The sequence below is a fragment of the Cucurbita pepo genome, chromosome LG04, assembly GCF_002806865.2.
Source record: "Cucurbita pepo subsp. pepo cultivar mu-cu-16 chromosome LG04, ASM280686v2, whole genome shotgun sequence".
In the NCBI taxonomy this organism is placed as follows: domain Eukaryota; kingdom Viridiplantae; phylum Streptophyta; class Magnoliopsida; order Cucurbitales; family Cucurbitaceae; genus Cucurbita; species Cucurbita pepo.
In genome coordinates, this window is record NC_036641.1 from 5,610,668 (window position 1) to 5,630,281 (window position 19,614).

A 19,614-nucleotide genomic window follows, 5' to 3' on the forward strand; every position below is an offset into this window, starting at 1 on the left:
ATTTAAAAGAATAATATTTTACCGGGTTGACTTTTTCAATAATTTTTTAATATAGTTTTAAAATGTTTCCGTAATATTGGAATTTTCAGTTAATAATATTTTTTATATATATAATTTAACTTATTAAATTATATAAAATACCCTTGAATTTTATTTTTACTCATTAAAAAAATTCAATAGTATCCTTAAACTTTTAAATTAATATATATATATAATATATAACTTATTAAATTATATAAAATACCTTTGAATTTTAGTTTTACTCGTAATTAAAAAAATTCAATAGTATCCTTAAACTTTTAAATTTAATATATATATATATATATATTTTGATAAAAAAAATTAAATTATTATAATTTTAAAAATATAAGAACTAAGAAGGAAATTTGATTATTATTACTATTATTATTAGCATTATTAGGATTATTAGGATTATTAGGATTAGCATTATTAGCATTGGCCACACTAAATTTCTTATTCTGATTCCACTCTGCACCGCTGCATATCAGGATTTTACAAGCACATAAACATTGTCTACAATGTAGGAGGGATCCAAATGTAGCCATCGGATTGAAGATAACCAGCTTTTTCGAGTAGCTCGTCGGCCTTCACCGGACCTCGGCTCCCCTTTTTGTATGGAAGTGACTTCAGCTCTCCCTTGTCGATTCTGTGCAGCAATGGCGTGAAGATCTCCCAGGCAGCCTGGACACGACAGAACTGTTGGTGAGAAAGGTTCGTCCGTGAATTAGATGATGTGTAATTCGTTAGTGTTGAACATTACCTTTAGCTCGTCTCGACGAACGAAATGCTGCTGGTCGCCCTTTATTCTGCGAGTGTTGTAATGTCGTTAATGGCTGTTACCTTGTAAAGTATATGAATGTTATAAATGGCAATGGGTAGGACTTACGTGTCGAGGATGAGACGCTCGTATGCCTCTGGGATTATAACGTCTTGATAACGTTGGCGATAGGACAAGTCTAATTCACTCTGCACAGTTGACATTTCCAGTCCAGGTGTCTTGACCTGCAAAGTCCATAGCAAAGAAGATGAGTAGAACTCGTGAACCGGGTTACGTTGTTAAGTGTTTTCAATCAAGGTAGTTCGTAACTAGGTACGGAGTCGAGATATTGGGATTTGAAGGAGAATGGTGACCCCAAGGAGTACGACATTGAGGAACGTTATATGTGCGTTACACATTCAAATCTAACTGGACCGACCACTTTCTAAAAATTCGGCGGTCCTTTTACTAATGATCAACACTAACCCTAGATCTCTACCCTTGATGAAACCTTTCACCGTGCCACACGATTCTCTCGCCAAGCGAGAAACCCTGGAATTAAAAATTGGCAATCCTAAGCCACCCGATGGTCTTATATATGCGTGACACATTCAAAACAAACCGGACCAAAAACTCAGTGGTCTTTTTACCAGTGATCGACACTAACCCTAGATCTTTGCCCTTGATGAAACCTTTTACCGTGTCACACGATTATTTCACCAAGTGAGAAACCCTGGGATAAAAAATGGGCAATCTTCAGCCACCCGACCCGATAGTACCCTATTTTTGGAACGTCTATTGCCAAAGTCTTGGTTCGATTCCAATAAAAATGCTAGTTTCAGGCAGGCATGGACATTATTAGCATGAAGTGTTAAGCCACAAACAGAAAAATGTGTAACTGAGCTGTAGAGTAAGTATTTCTAATTCTGTCAAACAATCACACCATTTAGTATCACTACCAGATGCCATTTCAAGCATTATAAAAACTACTAATGGTGAGGTTAGCTGATAAGAATATTTTTCATACCATAAGCTTCATGTACATGGCCTCCGAAGGTTGCAAGCGAATCACGAACTCGTTCCTCCCTTGTTTTTTGCCTGCATCATGAACATTGATCGATTTTGAGCAACTAAACAAGAACATTTGAAATATGCGTGCACACGTGAGATTAATCAATATGATATCGTTCTAGATCGGAGGCCTTACATTTGAAAATGTCACCGGGAACATCCTTGAACTGAACTCGAATCTCGGCTTTTCTCGAGTTCAATGCTTTCCCTGCCTTCATTATAAACGGGACACCTGAAAAGAAATATATGAAAGAATGACACGATCAACTTTACGAAGAACACTATGTAAGTTGTCCTAAAAGAAGGGATTATAAATTTGAAACGCGTTCTTACCCTCCCACCTTTCGTTATGTATCCTCAGCACCATAGTTGCAAAGGTTGGTGTATTTGAGTGATCAGGAACTGTAGGATCGTCCGTGTAACCTTCATATTGGCCAAGAACTACCTCCTCGTCGTTAATTGGCATCACAGACTGAAGCACCTGTACCAACGTGACCAACGGCGTTAGCGAATAGAAAGAGAGGATTAAAATTCGATATCACTCTTAACGAACTTGAGAAACGTGTATCAATATACATATCGAAGATTTTATTTATATCATAAATGCTACTCGGAGCCTTCTGGCCGAGGGCACGTCTGCCTGGACATCACTTGTCGACGCAAAAAAGGAATACAAATAGACTTCTTTTAGTTTGAATTCCTACCTTTACTTTCTCATCTCGGACATGCTCGGGTTTGAGGGAAATAGGTCTTTCCATAGCAACCAAACAAAGAACCTGAGAGTGCAGAAAGAAATAAATAACTTTTAAACGTGCAGCAGCGCAACAATAAATCAATATTGTGAGACTGAGTCTAATCAATTATTTAAGAGCACAAGTAGAGGATAAATGAAACTGTATTTAATTTTCGGTTTTCTAGGAACCAAAAACATTTTAACTCGAAAGCAATTGCTCACCTGTAATAGATGATTTTGAATGATATCACGAATAATCCTGCAGAACGGAAATTGAATCAATGACTTGTTTAGATTAATAAGTTTTCATACAAGGAATGACACTATGGTTCATTTAAAAGTAAGTCTAAGTGTTCAACAACATAAAAGATCATACCCGTATTGATCAAAATATCCACCACGCCCCTCGGTCCCAAAATCCTCCCTGAACACGATCTGGTAGGGAAAAAAGGATTAATACATAACCAATGCGGCCAATTATATCAAAATAACCAATAAAAACGCAAATTCTCACCTGAACATTAGCAATGTTGTCACGGTTCCAAAGGGGCACGAAAAAGCGGTTTGCAAAACGAAGTACCAACTGAAAATTCAGATCATGCAAGAAAATACATGAGGCTTTGAAAAACCAGAGACAACAAATAATATCTTGTTCATGTGAATATTACCAGATTTTGAACCAATTCCTTCCCGAGATAGTGATCGATACGGTAAATTTGCGGTTCATCGAACAATTCACCGATTTGGGAACTTAGCGTCTCCGCAGATGCCAAGTCCTTGCCAAAAGGCTTCTCCACAACAATCCGGGTCCATCCACCAAGATCAGCTAACAAAAGGATTGAATGACCTCTAATAATCAATATCCAGACACGGACAGAAGCCAACCATGACAATAATCTGCACTTGCTTACATTTATTCATACAATAATGCTTGATCATCTTGCATACCGATGGATATACCGATGGAGGAAGTGCAAGATAGAACAGCCTACGAGATGATCCCTCTATACTATTTTTCGAAACCTCGTGCTCTGAGATTTCCTTATCCAAATTCTGAAAACCTTCCGCGGAGTCATACGAACCACTAACATATTTGATCTGCAAAAATTATTGCATTTATGCAAGAGTGATTCTATTGGGTACATACTGATAGTAAGACGGTAATCGTGCATATACAGAGTAGCACTAACCAACTGCAGAAACTTGGGTACTTCTTCTAATTGCTTCGAGTCGGCAGTTTTGCCTTTGACAAGATACCTGCAACAATTATTCATGTTGAGCAACCCCTAATGACAGCTCAAGTCGACATCAATTAAACAAAATATAACAACAGGAAAAATGCTCGAAACACAATCCATTGAAGTATCGAAGCGGAATTAGAGTTCTTAACTATGATCGAAGTAAAAATATCAGTGATTGATTGTGAAGCTAATGCTCACGGCTGAATGTACTAAAAATCCAAGCCCACCGCTAGCAAATATTGTCATTTTTTAGCTTTCCCTTCAGGACTTCCCCTCAAAGTTTTTAAAACGCGTCTACTAGGGAGAGATTTCCACATCCTTATAAAGAATGTTTTGTTCTCCTCCCCAACCGATGTGGGATCTCACAATCCACCCCTTGAGGGTCCACCGTTCTCGCTGACACTCGTTCCCCTCTCCAACCGATGCGAGATCTCACACAATGATTCTAGTAAGTTAACTCAATCAAATAAAGAATGACAATAGGATTAAAACCAGAGAAAAGCTCCATATCTTACCCGCGTATGCGATCTCTTAGATCATCATCAGAAATTTTTGACCTCGCATAACCAAAAATGTGGACCTCATTTGATAGTAGGAATCCCTAAGAACAAAGATAGATAAAAAACAGTTAAACCATAGAGAGCACAATTAAAACACTCTTCGTTCGAGAATCACATGACCCTCAAACTCATTCGGGTTGCCAGATGCTCTCTCAAAACTTTCAATTACACCTTATAATGAATACTCGAAAATCCTTAAAAATTTCGGCACAGAATTACCACCACAAAGAGTCAAGGACTTCTTAGAAACTCCACACATATTAAACTAACCTATGATTTATTCTACTCTTCAACACAAAAGGGAGAGCAAAGAAGAAGAAAAAACCTGGATAAAAAGGTGGAAGAGAGCTGGAAATGTCTTCTTTTTAGCAAGATCTCCAGAAGCTCCAAGCACAATGATGGAGAGACAGCCAGTTTCCGGCACATTATCCTCTCCAGAAAAAGAGTCATTTCTAAGAGAAGCTCTTTTCTCAACGTGCCAGCCTCCAGATTCCATCTTTTAAGCTGCAGTACACAAAATTCTGTTTAAGAAATCTATCAATTAGGGCAACCTGGATGAGCTAAAACTTTTACTTCACTACTAACATTATCAATCAGCCTAATCCAAAACAGAAAGAACAAACAAGTAAAAGGAAAACAAACCACAGTAAAAGAATCCATCAAAAACAAAAAAAAAAAAAAAAAAAAGCACAAAAAAAGCGATCACAAGGAATCAAAACATGTTCCCGGATCCGTATTCCAATAACCGAAGATCAAACCGATCCAAAGCAAAACTCTCAAACTAATTCAGTAATGATCAACAAAATCACATTAAACAGTAAAAATAATCAAACTCCACAAAACTAAAACCTCAAATCTCAATGATCATCATATTAAAGCACTTCAAATGGCAAAAGAAAAACAGAGAGAACACAAACCTAGGCCTCTTCTGTTCGTCTGCTTGTTCTTGTTCTTCAAATTGGAGCCGAAATGGATGAAGATTTCACAAATTCCGAGTGATTTTAAACGATTTTGTTGCTCACCAAACTTTTTTGTCGTCGTTTGACGCCACTCAGCGACTTCCAGCCGCCGTCCTAAACAAGAAAAGAAAAGCATTTTTTTCTGTTTCAGTTTTACATCTAACCGGCCCCACGTTGATTGTATTATAGTTCTTTAACCCTTTTTTTACTCCTAATTTGACTTTACTTGACTTTATTTTATTTTTTTTAAAGTTAAATAATATTTAATATGATTATTTAAATTTATTGTTAGATGAACACGACTCTCCACAATGGTATAATATTGTCCTATGAGTATAAGCTCAGAGGATCCCTAAATTAGCCGACGTGGGACTTTCATCATCCAACACCTCCCCTTGAACAAAACACGTCTCCCCGGAACCCTAAATTAGCCGATGTAGGACTTTCATCATCCAATGCCTCCCCTCGAACAAAGCACGTCTCCCCTTAATCGAGGCTCAGAGGATCCCTAAATTAGTAGATGTGGGACTTTCATCATCCAACACCTCCCCTCGAACAAAGCACGTCTCCCCTTAATCGAGGTTTAGGGGATCCCTAAATTAGCCGATGTGGGACTTTCATCATCCAATACCTCCCCTCGAACAAAGCACGTCTCCCCTTAATCGAGGTTCAGAGGATCCCTAAATTAGCCGATGTGGGACTTTCATCATCCAATACCTCCCCTCGAACAAAGCACGTCTCCCCTTAATCGAGGTTTAGGGGATCCCTAAATTAGCCGATGTGGGACTTTCATCATCCAATACCTCCCCTCGAACAAAGCACGTCTCCCCTTAATCGAGGTTCAGAGGATCCCTAAATTAGCCGATGTGGGACTTTCATCATTCAATACCTCCCCTCGAACAAAGCACGTCTCCCCTTAATCGAGGCTTGACTCCTTTGGAGTCTTAGTCATTTTTTACTGGCTTGACTCATTTTTCTTTTGGAGTCCTTTGTTCGACATTAAAGGATTTACCAACTATTGGCACGACTAAGTTTAGGGCATGACTCTGATACCATGTTACACGAACGTGATTCTCCACAATGGTATGATATTGTCCACTTTGAGCATAAGCTCTCGTGACTTTGCTTTGAGCTTCCCCAAAATGCCTCATCCCAATGGAGAGAGTATTCTTTGTTTATAAATACATGATCATTTCCTAAATTAGCGGGACTTTCATCCTCCAACATTTATAAATTAATTACCATTAAATTATATTTTATTTTTTTCTTAATTTAAATTATTTTATAAAATCATACTTATCCACCACGCATGTTATATTAATAATTAAAATATGATAAAACTTAAATATAAAATGTTTATTGAGTTATAACATATCACTAATTACGGTTATAAATATTAAATATTTTTAATATTTTAGAAAGTAGAGTACGGTTAGATTGGATTGTGTTGGATGAAAGTCCCACATCGGCTAATTTAAGGAATGATCATGAGTTTATAATCAAGGAATGCTATCTTCAGTGGTATGAGACCTCTTTGGAAAGCTCAAAGCAAAGCTACGAGTGCTTATGCTCAAAGTGGACAATATCATATTATTGTGGAGAGTCGTGTTCAACTAACATGGTATTAGAGTCATGCCCGGACTCCAAAAGAAAAAGGAGTCGAGCCTCAATTCAGGGGAGGCGTACTTTGTTCGAGGGAAGGTGTTGGATGAAATATCGTGTTCAACTAACAGATTGAAACCCTAGTTTTATGTCAACTTATGAACCGAACTGAATATTCCAATTTTTATGGTTTGAGTTAGGTAGTTTAGATTGATCGGATTATCAAATCATATGAACACTCTCAAACCCGACCATTTCATATCATTGTGGAGAGTCGTGTTCAACTAACAGGTTGAAACCTTAGTTTTATGTCAACTTACGAACCGAACTAAAATTTTTATTTTGAAAAAATTCAACCCAATCCAATTTGAAAAAAATGTACCCCGATCCAATTTTTATAGTTTGAGTTGTGTAGTTTAGATTGATCGGATTATCAAATCATATGAACAGTCTCAGACCCGAACACAACTTAAAAGTAAAAATAATGTTTTAATAATTTAGTTTAAAAGTTATGAAGTTGACCAAAGAAATAAAAAAAAAAAAAATATATATATATATATATATATATATGTATATATATATATATATATTCCGACGGCACTAAAATGCCTTTTAAAACGTGACGTGGAAGTTGTTGGATAAGGTAAGAGCATGTTACATGTCTTAAAGATATTTTTAAAAAATAATTATTTTATTTTTATTGTAAATTATTTTTAAACTTAAAGTACTTTTAATCGAAGCATTAAAAGTTCATTAATTTTATTTCACTTATTCCTGAATTATAATATAATATAATTTTTCGTACTTTAAATAAATATATATATATATATATTTATTTATTCTAATTTATTTTATAAATAAATTATTATATATTCGAATGACAAAACTCGATAACCGAGTGATTAGATAAAATCGGATTACATGTCTTTTCAGTAATGAGCGAATATGCTAATCTTTGCTTAAACGGATAACAAAAGTGATTGACTAAACTGAGTTTCTTCATTCTCAAGTTTTTGTTTTGACACAATTCAAACGTTTTTCTTCCGATTTAAGTTATTCGATAAAAGGAAAAATTCTTGAGTTTCTTTCTTTCGATGCACGTTTGACTAAAACACTCGAAGACACATGTATATTGACGGTTCGGTCATGGTGTTTTATATCTACCATCTGAATCACACTCATAGACGAATCGACACACCCCTTTTATCGTGTAACCACCTTCACCTAATGTGTAACTACTTCCCTGTCGATTAACTTTGTCTTGTGGGTATAAATTGCATGTTTTCAATTTTTATTGATGAGCACCTAAACTCAAACCGCCACGTCTAAACAGCAAAGAGCAAATTAAATTTTACGAGAATCGTAAGGGGAAAACAGCCATTGCTGGCACACCACGTCCTCGCTGGCACTTGTTTCTTTCCCCAATCGATGTGAAACCCGTATCAAATCCACCCTCTTCAGGGCCCAGCGTCCTTACTAGCACACCGCGTCGTGTCTACCCCTCTTCGAGGAAGAGCCTTCTTGCTGGCACATAGTCAGGTGTCTAGATCTGATACCATTTGTAACGGCTTAAGCCCAAACTCACCGCTAGCCAATATTGTCTTCTTTGGGTTTTCTATTTCGGGCTTCCGCTCAAGGCTTTAAAATGCATGGGAAAGGTTTCTATTAGGGGTGTACATTCAACCTAACAACCCGGACAAACCCAACCCAAACTATAAGGGTTGGGTTGGGTTGGATTAGCATTTCGAGTAGGGTTGGGTTCATTTTTCTGAACTCGAACTGAATCGATTCTTGTTCGGGTTCATGGGTAAATCCTTCAGGTTGACCCGAGCTAAATAAAAATATATAAAATATATTAAGATTCTATTTTGTTTTTTTTAATTTATTTAGTTATATTTAGTTTTATGATAATGTTGAACTATGTTCGTATGTTACAATTTTCGACCGTTGTTTTTTATTGATTTTTTTTAATTTTTTTTTTGTCAATAATTAGAGATTGATTTGTGTTTGTTGGCCACTTTTAATATATTTTATTTAAGATTGTATTCCAATAATTATAAATTGTGGATAAATAAAACTTAAATTTTTTTTTTTAACAACTCAACTCGGACCCAACCCGAAAATAGAGAATTGGGTTGGAAAAAGTTTCGAGTTGGGTACCAATCCAACCAACCCGAACTTTTGTGTTGGGTCAAAAAAAATCCCCCAACCCGAACCATGTACACTCCTAGTTTCTATACCCTTACAAAGGGTGTTTCGTTCTCCTCCCCAACCAATGTGAGATTCCTAACCCAGATCCAACAAATCCGAACTTTTAGTTATTAAAATGAGTTTAAATTCTTATAAAATTTTCTGATATTTTCCTTTAATAAAATTACCTTATAAGCCACCCAAAAGTACATGGGCCCAGCCCAATCAATTAAAATGGGCCTTGAATACTCAGCCCAACAGTGAAAAATATAAGAAAGCCCATACAAATTACCCGTTTGATAAAATACTAATTATAAATAAATAAATAATTTTAAATCTAACTCGATTATTTTATTTATAATATCTTTTAACTCAAATTATCCTTATTAAATAATCGGTTGAGTTAGTTCAGATTTTCCAGTTATTTTTTAATTTATTTTAATTTTTAATGAAAGTAAAATGATAATATCAACAACATCTATTTATTTATTTATAAATATTAAATTAAAATTTGTAACGCAAAAATTATATCATATATTTTTTAAAATATTATACTTCAAACATGTTTTTAAGGTTGGGTTGAGAATAATTTTAATAATATAAATTCATAAATTCATAAAACATAAAAAATTTATGAAAATGTGAGGATAAATTTGTAATTACACATTTGTTTTTTTTTTTCCCGAACAAAACGACACCGTTGTACCAACGTGTCAAGAAAACTTGGGCGCACGTTAGCATATCCTCTCCCATCATTTCAAAAGAATTTGACATCCAAGTCTTGTTCTTTTTCCCGGGCCCACATATTTCTCTTTAATCACCAAACCAACCCCACCAACTTTTCCNTACCAATCCAACCAACCCGAACTTTTGTGTTGGGTCAAAAAAAATCCCCCAACCCGAACCATGTACACTCCTAGTTTCTATACCCTTACAAAGGGTGTTTCGTTCTCCTCCCCAACCAATGTGAGATTCCTAACCCAGATCCAACAAATCCGAACTTTTAGTTATTAAAATGAGTTTAAATTCTTATAAAATTTTCTGATATTTTCCTTTAATAAAATTACCTTATAAGCCACCCAAAAGTACATGGGCCCAGCCCAATCAATTAAAATGGGCCTTGAATACTCAGCCCAACAGTGAAAAATATAAGAAAGCCCATACAAATTACCCGTTTGATAAAATACTAATTATAAATAAATAAATAATTTTAAATCTAACTCGATTATTTTATTTATAATATCTTTTAACTCAAATTATCCTTATTAAATAATCGGTTGAGTTAGTTCAGATTTTCCAGTTATTTTTTAATTTATTTTAATTTTTAATGAAAGTAAAATGATAATATCAACAACATCTATTTATTTATTTATAAATATTAAATTAAAATTTGTAACGCAAAAATTATATCATATATTTTTTAAAATATTATACTTCAAACATGTTTTTAAGGTTGGGTTGAGAATAATTTTAATAATATAAATTCATAAATTCATAAAACATAAAAAATTTATGAAAATGTGAGGATAAATTTGTAATTACACATTTGTTTTTTTTTTTCCCGAACAAAACGACACCGTTGTACCAACGTGTCAAGAAAACTTGGGCGCACGTTAGCATATCCTCTCCCATCATTTCAAAAGAATTTGACATCCAAGTCTTGTTCTTTTTCCCGGGCCCACATATTTCTCTTTAATCACCAAACCAACCCCACCAACTTTTCCAAATTAACATAACTGCCCCAAACTTTTTCAAATTCGGGTAACTTTCACAATTATAGACATCCTAAGGCCCCAACCATTTCAAAATTATTATTTATTTATCACTATGTCCACTAACTTTCTATTATTTGAAAAATTGCTGATAAGTCCCTATAATTCTAATTTATATCGATTTAGTCCCTATACAATTTTTTTAAAAATATTTTTAGAAATTTACGATAGTAGATTCAAGTGTTTGACGAGGTAACCCGCACAAATATATTTTAACACAGAATCAAAAGTGGCTTTAGTATACAGTCAGATGAACGAACCGTCGGGAGCTTGTATGAGAGTTGGTTTAATTTCCCTAACTATGACGGAATATTTTCGAGATGTTAATGACTCGTTGNGAGATGTTAATGAACAAGACGTGCTTCTATTTATCGACAATATCTTCCGTTTCGTTCAAGCGGGATTCGAAGTATCCACGTTACTGGGTAGAATGCCTTCAGCGGTGGGTTAGCAACCGACTCTTAGTACCGAAATAGGTTTCTTTAAAGAATTTAGGCATTTGTTTATTTTCTTGAAATATTAAATAAAGACATTAAGTGGCATAATTATTATACAAACGAGTTTAAAATAGATTTATCAGTCTCGAAGCTTAGAGCTAAAGGCTGCGTTCGTCTTTTAATTTTCTATTTTAAAAAATTGTATTTATTTTCTCTCAAATTATGTAACGACCCTGATCCACCGCTAACAGATATTATCCTCTTTGGGTTTTCCCTTTCGGGCTTCCCCTCAAGGCTTTAAAAGCCAGATCCACCGCTAGCAGATATTATCTTCGTTTGGGAGAATGTTTCCACACCCTTATAAATGGACGTTTGTTCTCCTCTCCAACCCGTGTGGGACAAAGGAGCCAGCGTCCTTGCTGGCACTCTTTCCTTCCTCCAATCGATGTGGGACCGCCCCCAAATCCACCCCCCTTTGGGGCCAGTGTCCTTACTGGCACACCGCCTCATGCCTACCCCTTTGAGGATACCCCCTTTGGGGAACAGCAAGAAGGTTGACAAAGCGTCCTTACTGGCACACCGCCTCGTATCTACCCCCTTTGGGGAACAGCGAGAAGGTTGACACAACATCCTTACTGGCACACCGCCTCGTGTCTACCCCCTTTGAGGATACCCCATTTGGGGAGCAACGAGAAAGTTGGCACATCGTCTGGTGTCTGGTTTTGATACCCACTTGTAATGGCGGATATTGTTCTCTTTGAGCTTCCCCTCAAAGCATTAAAACGCGTCTGTCAGGGGAGGTTTCCACGCTCTTATAAATGATGGTTTGTTCTCCTCTCGAGCCAATGTATGACATCACAAATTTTTTGTTATATTTTCACTTATTATAAAAAATATTTACATTTTTAGTTAAATTCTGAAAGGAAAATAAAAAATTTAATTTTAATTTTGAAAGTAATATTTATTAATTTAATTAAAAAAAATAAGATTAAAGGGTGGGAGAGAAATATAATATTTGTGAAAAATGGTAAGAATGTACATAATATGTAATATTGCTAAAGTTGGAGGACTAAATAGACAATACCTTGAAAGTTGAAGGACTAAAAACGAAATTTAAGATTTCAACCAATATTTATGTGTGTTCTTTAAAAATAAAAAAAGAGCTTTCGGAATCGTGCAGGCGCAAAAGGGGAGAGAAACCAGAGAAGAAATCTAGAGAGAGAGAGACGAAGAACAGGAGAGAGAGAATCGGAGGGTTCGGTTTCAGTTGGTGATGACGATGGACAGAGAGAAGGAGAGGGAGATTGAGCTCGAAAGTGCAATGTACACTAACTGTTTGCTGTTGGGCCTCGATCCTGCGGTTATCGGCGTCGGAGCTTCCAACGGCACCCCTCGTGTTGGCCTTTTCCGTCACTCCAATCCCAAACTCGGCGAACAGCTTCTCTACTTCATTCTATCTTCCCTCCGTGGACCAGTTCAATCTGCTAAAGTATCATTTCATTTCGTCTTTCTCTGTTTAATTTCGTTTTTCCAATTTCCCCCGATCTGCTGATTTTTTTGGATCTTGTCAGGATTTCGATAAGGTTTGGCCTATCTTTGATTCCGCGCAATCGAGGGACTTCCGGAAGGTGAATTTTCGATCTCGTTCGTTTTTGTGATTCTGGTGAATTGGTGTGATGGAGGTAACTCGAATTTTGTTTTTTAACTTCACTTTTCGGATTAATTTAGGTTACTGGTTGGTGGAATCTTTGTTTAGGTCGTGCAAGGGATCATCAGTGAGCTTGAATCTCAAGGTGCATTACCTAGGAGCAATTCGAGGGTTTCGTCTCTTGCTACGTGCTGTGGACCGAGGTCAGTATAATTTCCCGCTTTGAAGAATAGTTCCTCGTGAGTTCATTGGGTATAGAGTCAATTGTGGAAAGAGATTGCTACTCATTAAGACACTGCTTATATCTTTAGTCGGCATGTTCAAGAAATGATGCTAGAATTTGGGTTATACTTTCAACCCGGTTTGAGATAACATTTCATGGGAACAGAGAGATTCATTTCAGTTAGATAATTTTGTGCAGGTTTGTTGAACTGTTGTGGCAACTTTCCTTGCATGCTTTGCGGGAGGTTCACAGACGCACGTTTGCTGCTGATGTTGCAGCTAACCCACTTCCTGCACCTTTGACAGATGTAGCCTTTTCACATGCAGCTACATTACTTCCTGTGACGAAGGTAGTTGTTGATTAGAGTCATCAGACAACCATTTCATTCCCCAGTATGATTAATAACCAAATAATGAACTCCAACTCTACTTGACGGCTGACGAATTATTTGATCATGTATAAATAAGTTGTCATGTACAAAGTTGCCTGTCTGATTGTTAATGAACTCGTATTGAATGTTCAATACAAGTTTGCATACTTGCCTGTAGCTTAATGAAACAGTGAGTTGAACCCTTCCACTTACTGGGTCATAACTTTTTCTCTCCGTCTTTGTTGTACTTGGTTTTTCCCTTTGGTTGATTCTGAATGGTTTGATTGTTACTTGTGAACCATTAATTAGATTTTTTTTGTCTCAAATAGGCTAGAATAGCACTTGAAAGAAGAAGGTTTCTGAAAAATGCTGAAACAGCAGTGCAACGTCAAGCTATGTGGTCTAATTTGGCTCATGAAATGACTGCCGAGTTTCGTGGCCTTTGTGCTGAAGAGGTGTTCACATTTTCTTAAGAAACTTATAGCTATCTTTTTTAAGATACCTTTTGGCGTTCATGATTTTTACCTCATTCTTCCTTCTTTTCCCCCACTTGTTGGGAATCTTGGATGCCAGGCTTATCTGCAGCAAGAGCTAGAAAAACTGCATGATTTGAGAAACAAAGTAAAATTGGAAGGGGAGCTGTGGGACGACCTTGTATCAAGCTCAAGTCAAAACTCACATTTAGTTTCAAAGGCAACTCGCTTGTGGGAGTCTATATTAGCACGCAAAAGTTAGTATGAAGTTCTCATTCTTGATCTGCATTGTCACTTATTTTTTAATCAAAATTGTATTCTTTAGGAGTAGTTTTTCGATTTTCCGGTTGTTAATATCTTTTCAGAATCCATGATATTCTATCATCCCCGTGTTTATCTTTCAATAAAGTTTCCTTTTATTTTCCCGATGTGTCATTCCATTTTAGTAGGCGGTATTCAATTCTCAAGTCATGCACACAAATTTGATTGCTGGAAGTCGTCATTATTTTTTTCTTATAAACAACGTTGCCATCCTTTTTTGCTTCAAACCTCTATATATCAGTATAATGTGAAGGGGCTTAAGTTTATCTAAACGATATGCTTTATCTTTTTCAAACTACTTCCAATTTCATTTACCATAGACAAAACAATTGGGCTTTGGTTGTACTCCTGCCATGCTGTTCTGTTCTTGGATGCTACTCCTACTGAAGAGTATATAGTTCAACTTGCGATTTAGTGAATAAAATAGATGTCCTTCAATGCTAGTCTTACTGAAGAATATGTGTATCCTTTAACGATATGACCTATTATTCCTGATTTGGAATTGGAACAATGACTGATTTCTATGTTTCTTCACAGCCCATGTTTTTCTATTGCCAGTTTGTTCTGTGAATAATATGCAATTTAGGAAAACTCCTTTATTCCTTTTCTATGAGAAAACTGCAAAAATTTATGAAAGATCGCATAGGAGAATTTTTCGCATGGATCTATTTGCTTGGAAATCCTTCACTATACTATTTAGATGGAAAAATCTAATTTTTGGTGAAGATCAAATATCTAAACTTAATTAATTTAGCCCGCAGATTATTGTTATTGAATTTATTTGACAATCATTATTGAAGTTAGGTTGCTTAATATTCTCTCTGTCTTAATGTACAGGTCAACATGAAGTTCTTGCTTCGGGACCTATAGAGGATTTAATTGCCCACCGAGAACATAGGTATAATATTGTATTTATATGTCGGTATAAAATGCCACATGCTAAGCTAATTTTTATACAAATTTGACCTTTAGGTATCGCATTTCTGGATCATCTCTGCGTGCCGCTATGGATCAGAGCTCTCAGGTTCCTTATACGGATGTCCTGTCCAGTCAGTCAAGTGATTTAGCTTCAGCATTTGTTGATGACAAAGATCAGAATGACAAGTCATATGCTAACTCACAAATAAGTGATGATTCAGTATCTTGGATGGATGATCGGAGTGGAAAAGTCCATCCCACTGTTGATGTAGCTGAAATCATAAGGCGTTGGACTCATGCTTTACAGCGTATTCATAAACAGTCACTCCATCTGGTAAGTCTTTTTTCCTCTTCTCTTTCTTTCTTATTGTTTGTCTGTCTGTTTTTGTTTTGTTTTTATATTGTGAAATAGTTCAGCTTCTCGTAGAAAATGCTATGATTTGATGCGAGTAATTCCATGGTTGTCCTTGGGTAGTTGGATTTTGGTGTCTTATCTTTGGGGTGGGTATGAAATCTTTCTTAGTTTGATATAGTTTGAAAGCTCGTCGATCTATCAGTATGATCCTTTCGTAATAGGAGCTGTAGCCTGTAGCATTTGCTAGTATCTGAATGATTAGTTTAATTTTATGGAATCTGAACCTTTGGTATTGGATGCATCTACGAATTCTTGTTTTCTTTCCATTTTCCTAATTTCGTTATTATGAATTGATTTGATCGGTTTGGCAAGTGCTTTTCCTGCAAACACGAGGCAATGTTTTGAATGTGTTTCTACATGCTGACAGCAGAATATGAAGGATCTTCCCTGTATGTATAATTTAACAGGCATACATTTATATATTTTCTTTATTGGAAGATTTAACTTTTTGAATGTGTTGGATGTGTTGCTACATGCTGACAGTAGAATATGAAGGATCTTCCCTGTATGTATAATTTAACAGGAATATATTTATATAATTCCTTTATTGGGAGATTTAACCATTTCTTTTCTTTTGGTAATTTTTTGGAAAAACAATTTCATTGAGGTATGAAATTTTAGGTGTGAAGAAGGCCTATGGACTGGTTATTATTTTCAGTTGTTTGGTTGTTCTTTCTGGACTAACTTTAAAACTATAGCTCAACTTTCCTGTGGATTGGTTATTAATTTTGATCTTTTCAGTCCCTTATCCTCTCAAAAAACATAGTTAGACACAAACATATTTAGGTCCTTTTACCTTCTATAGTAAAAGTCTACCATGAGCTGATTTGTAGGCAAAAGCTAATGATGGAGAAGGTCCTGAAATTCTACGGGGTGCACACGATGGCGGTACAAGTGGCCATGCCGAGTCTTTGGCAGCAACTCTTGCTGAACATCAACAACACCTGGCAAGCTTGCAGGTTTTCATTAGACACCCTTTGTAATTGTGATCAAACAACATTTGTGTCTTTTTTGAAGCACCTTATTTTTCTTGATAATTTCATGAATGTAATCCAGCTTTACAAGGTCTGTCTACGTGAATGTTCTCTTATATTTTACATCAACGATTGTATGTGCAGGTGCTCATCAACCAATTGAAGGAAGTTGCTCCTGGAATACAGAAATCAATATCAGAGTGTACTGAGAAAGTGAACAATATATCCTTAAGTCAACCTCCAGTGACCAAACATCCTGTTCGAACCATGTCACCTATGCAGGCACAGACTAGTGGACGAACATCGGTAATTGTTAAGACGCTGTTTAATGACATCCGAAGTGATTCAATCTGCTGAACAACGTTTTCTCTGTTTTTCTTAATTATTCAGGTAAGTAGCTCTGATGAGGTTTCGGAGGCGACTTCAAAAATGTCGTCCGTTCAACTTGACAAGGTGTCTGCCAGTCCTACTTTAAAGCTCCCACAATTGTTTAGTTTGACCCCGAACTCTTCTGGAAAAACGGGAAATATGCAAAAGCGACACAATTTGGCATCTCAAACCAGCCAAATCGAAAATTCATCAGAAAACAAATCACCTGACCAGCCTTCCTCAAACGATCATATGAATAACCTGCCACAAGGTTTGCTAAATTCGCTCCCATCCTTCATTTTTGCTGGCTGATTTACATCTCCTTTTTACTTCACAGCTATATGTTAAACTTAATCTGTCTCACCTTGATCGTATATGTTTTGTTTTTATTCTCTTCAACAGACACGGAGACTTCTTATGTTCAGAATTTAAAGAGATCAGTCAGAGAAGCTGCTCTTTCAATGAAATACAACAATTCAGAACCATCACAAGATGGTCATTCTGATGGAAGTGTGGAACACTTCTTTGTGCCTCTTTCAGGAACTGGATTTTCTCGTTTAGGCCCAGATAGTAAAGGAGCTTCCACGAGGAATAGAAGGTCGTCTGTTCCTCAAACGGACGTTTCCTTGCCTGAGAGTCCTGCCTATGATTTTAATAATGGAATCGATTTCAATGAATTTACTGGTGCATTGAACGATCTGGATTCTCTTAATGACTTTGATGAGTTAAATGGGTTTCTTTCTTCTGCTCGATCAAATTATGCAACTTCCGATGCTCGGAAATTAGTTTTTGACAACGATGAAGCTCAGGATCAAGTATTCTCACCACCTTTGCTGATGGACTCATCACTTTTTACAGATTCTTACGAGGATCTACTTGGTAAGTTCGATAGGTTAGAAAACGTCCCATATATTCTGTTTCATAGGTATTTATCCATAGATCAAATGCACATTTTCCCCCTTGGAAGCTAATATTTGATGGCAATTCTGATTCCTTTACAGCTCCACTGTCGGAAACTGAAACAGCAATGATGGAACATTAAGTTGAAATTTCAGCGACTTTCTATTCTTCAGTTAGAGACTCTTTGCATCTCGACACTCTGTTATACTTGGTGCTTACTTCAGTTCACCTCGTAGCCCCTGCTTCACACATTGGATATGGATATCCTTGCTATTTTTGTGCTAGCCATGTGCCGATTGAGTAGCTATGCTATAAATGGATCACACAGATCTTCGAGCATAGCAACGAATTTAAAGTTTCGCGACTCTTTCGTGGACTGGCCACGATCGGGACGGTCATTCAGATTGGTATGGTATTTAATCTTTTTCTCGGTTGGTTTTCTGTGATAGTTTTTCAACAGCTTTCAATCCCCATCGCCTGGGGTCTAAAGTCAGCTAAAGCTATTGCATCAAAGTGGTATGCTACTCAAACATTGGGCTAAAATACAAAATTCGATTCGAACCAAAGCTCGGGATTGGTAATCTTTTGTATCTATTGTTTGATTTAAACATTTAACACTGATTGACAACAAGTTCATTTATATATTTTCTGATTTGTATGTTAACAACTTTGTAGCATCCTTAGAAATTACTGTACCTCCGAACTGTCTGTACATTCTCCTACAGCCATTGTGTTCCTGATTTGTTCATCTTTCAGCTGGGTTGTTCATTCAAGTGCTTCAGTTTTTGCCTAATCCAGATTCAAGCCGAACTCAGAACTCGTTTCTCGGGTAAGCTCAAAGGCCCTAGAATTTAGCTCTCACCAAACTTGCATAATATATCATATACATCATGGATTTAGTAGTTTACCATTTTAATACGACTGCTGAGCTGCTCAGTGATATAGACAAGTTCATAGCTTTTTGTAGGTTAAGATACTAAAATTTCGTATTTTTAGACTTCTCTCTGCTTTCAAATGTCCAATTTTGATCCTTTCGATCTTAAAATTAATCTTCATCTTAGTTTATGGTTAACTTTTGCTAAAATATTTAGTTCATAAAATTTGGTATTATTATTATTTCGTCAACCACAATCTTCAGACAAGGAGTAGAATTGAAGAAGTTCTAATCATCGAGTGGTGTCAACCATGACCACATAGGTAGTAAAGAGTATAGAGCGAATGAGTTCAAGTCATAGTAGTCACTTAGGATTTAACATTGCTGCCAATTGTCTTAACTAATTATAGTAAGATTTAAGCTGAGATAGTTATCTCGGCTCGCACGTTAGTTTGGACTTATGGATAAACAAAAAAATAAATATGACATTGTGTATAGTCTATTGGGTATCTGATTGACACCAAATTTGGTGAACATTCATTTTTCATATAGGTGAACTTAATTCTCGAGTCGTATGTCGAAACTCATGTCGAATTCTCGACTTTTGTGGTTATTGCTTGATGCCCTACTTGGCCCTTTTTGAGCTTATTTTTGACACTTGTGTTGCTTTGTTTTCTCGAACTTTTTTGTGTATGCCTCGACTTATCTTCAATGCATACTCTTGGTGTGTTGGATGATATATCATCCTCTTCGGTTGCATCATGACACTTCTCAATCTTGTTTTTC

At 36.2% G+C, this 19,614-nt stretch overlaps 2 protein-coding genes across 4 annotated transcripts; one reads left to right on the forward strand and one right to left on the reverse strand.

Annotated features, from left to right (window-relative positions):
• Positions 1-423: 423 nt before the first annotated feature.
• On the reverse strand, positions 424-5,449 carry LOC111792728 (glucose-6-phosphate 1-dehydrogenase, cytoplasmic isoform-like). 2 transcript variants are annotated; one of them, XM_023674291.1, is made up of 16 exons: positions 5,301-5,449; positions 4,709-4,887; positions 4,339-4,424; positions 3,773-3,839; positions 3,494-3,680; positions 3,251-3,408; positions 3,097-3,165; positions 2,959-3,017; positions 2,805-2,841; positions 2,554-2,625; positions 2,183-2,330; positions 1,986-2,081; positions 1,806-1,876; positions 908-1,023; positions 782-827; positions 424-702 (listed from the first exon to the last, which is right to left on the reverse strand). In XM_023674291.1, the coding sequence occupies exons 2-16, from the start codon at positions 4,877-4,879 to the stop codon at positions 535-537; spliced, it is 1,551 nt and encodes a 516-aa protein (XP_023530059.1). In that variant the 5' UTR covers positions 4,880-4,887; positions 5,301-5,449; the 3' UTR covers positions 424-534. The 2 variants fall into 2 exon arrangements, with proteins under 2 accessions (XP_023530059.1, XP_023530060.1); XM_023674292.1 differs by having other exon boundaries at positions 4,709-4,904; positions 5,301-5,445.
• Positions 5,450-12,512: 7,063 nt separating this feature from the next.
• Positions 12,513-18,747, forward strand: LOC111793473 (AUGMIN subunit 6-like). 2 transcript variants are annotated; one of them, XM_023675373.1, is made up of 13 exons: positions 12,513-12,832; positions 12,915-12,971; positions 13,100-13,194; positions 13,413-13,563; positions 13,914-14,039; positions 14,158-14,314; positions 15,216-15,276; positions 15,351-15,630; positions 16,545-16,670; positions 16,830-16,991; positions 17,076-17,325; positions 17,457-17,933; positions 18,056-18,747. In XM_023675373.1, the coding sequence occupies exons 1-13, from the start codon at positions 12,617-12,619 to the stop codon at positions 18,094-18,096; spliced, it is 2,199 nt and encodes a 732-aa protein (XP_023531141.1). In that variant the 5' UTR covers positions 12,513-12,616; the 3' UTR covers positions 18,097-18,747. The 2 variants fall into 2 exon arrangements, with proteins under 2 accessions (XP_023531141.1, XP_023531142.1); XM_023675374.1 differs by lacking the exon at positions 12,513-12,832 and having other exon boundaries at positions 12,915-13,025.
• The last annotated feature ends 867 nt before the right edge of the window (positions 18,748-19,614 follow it).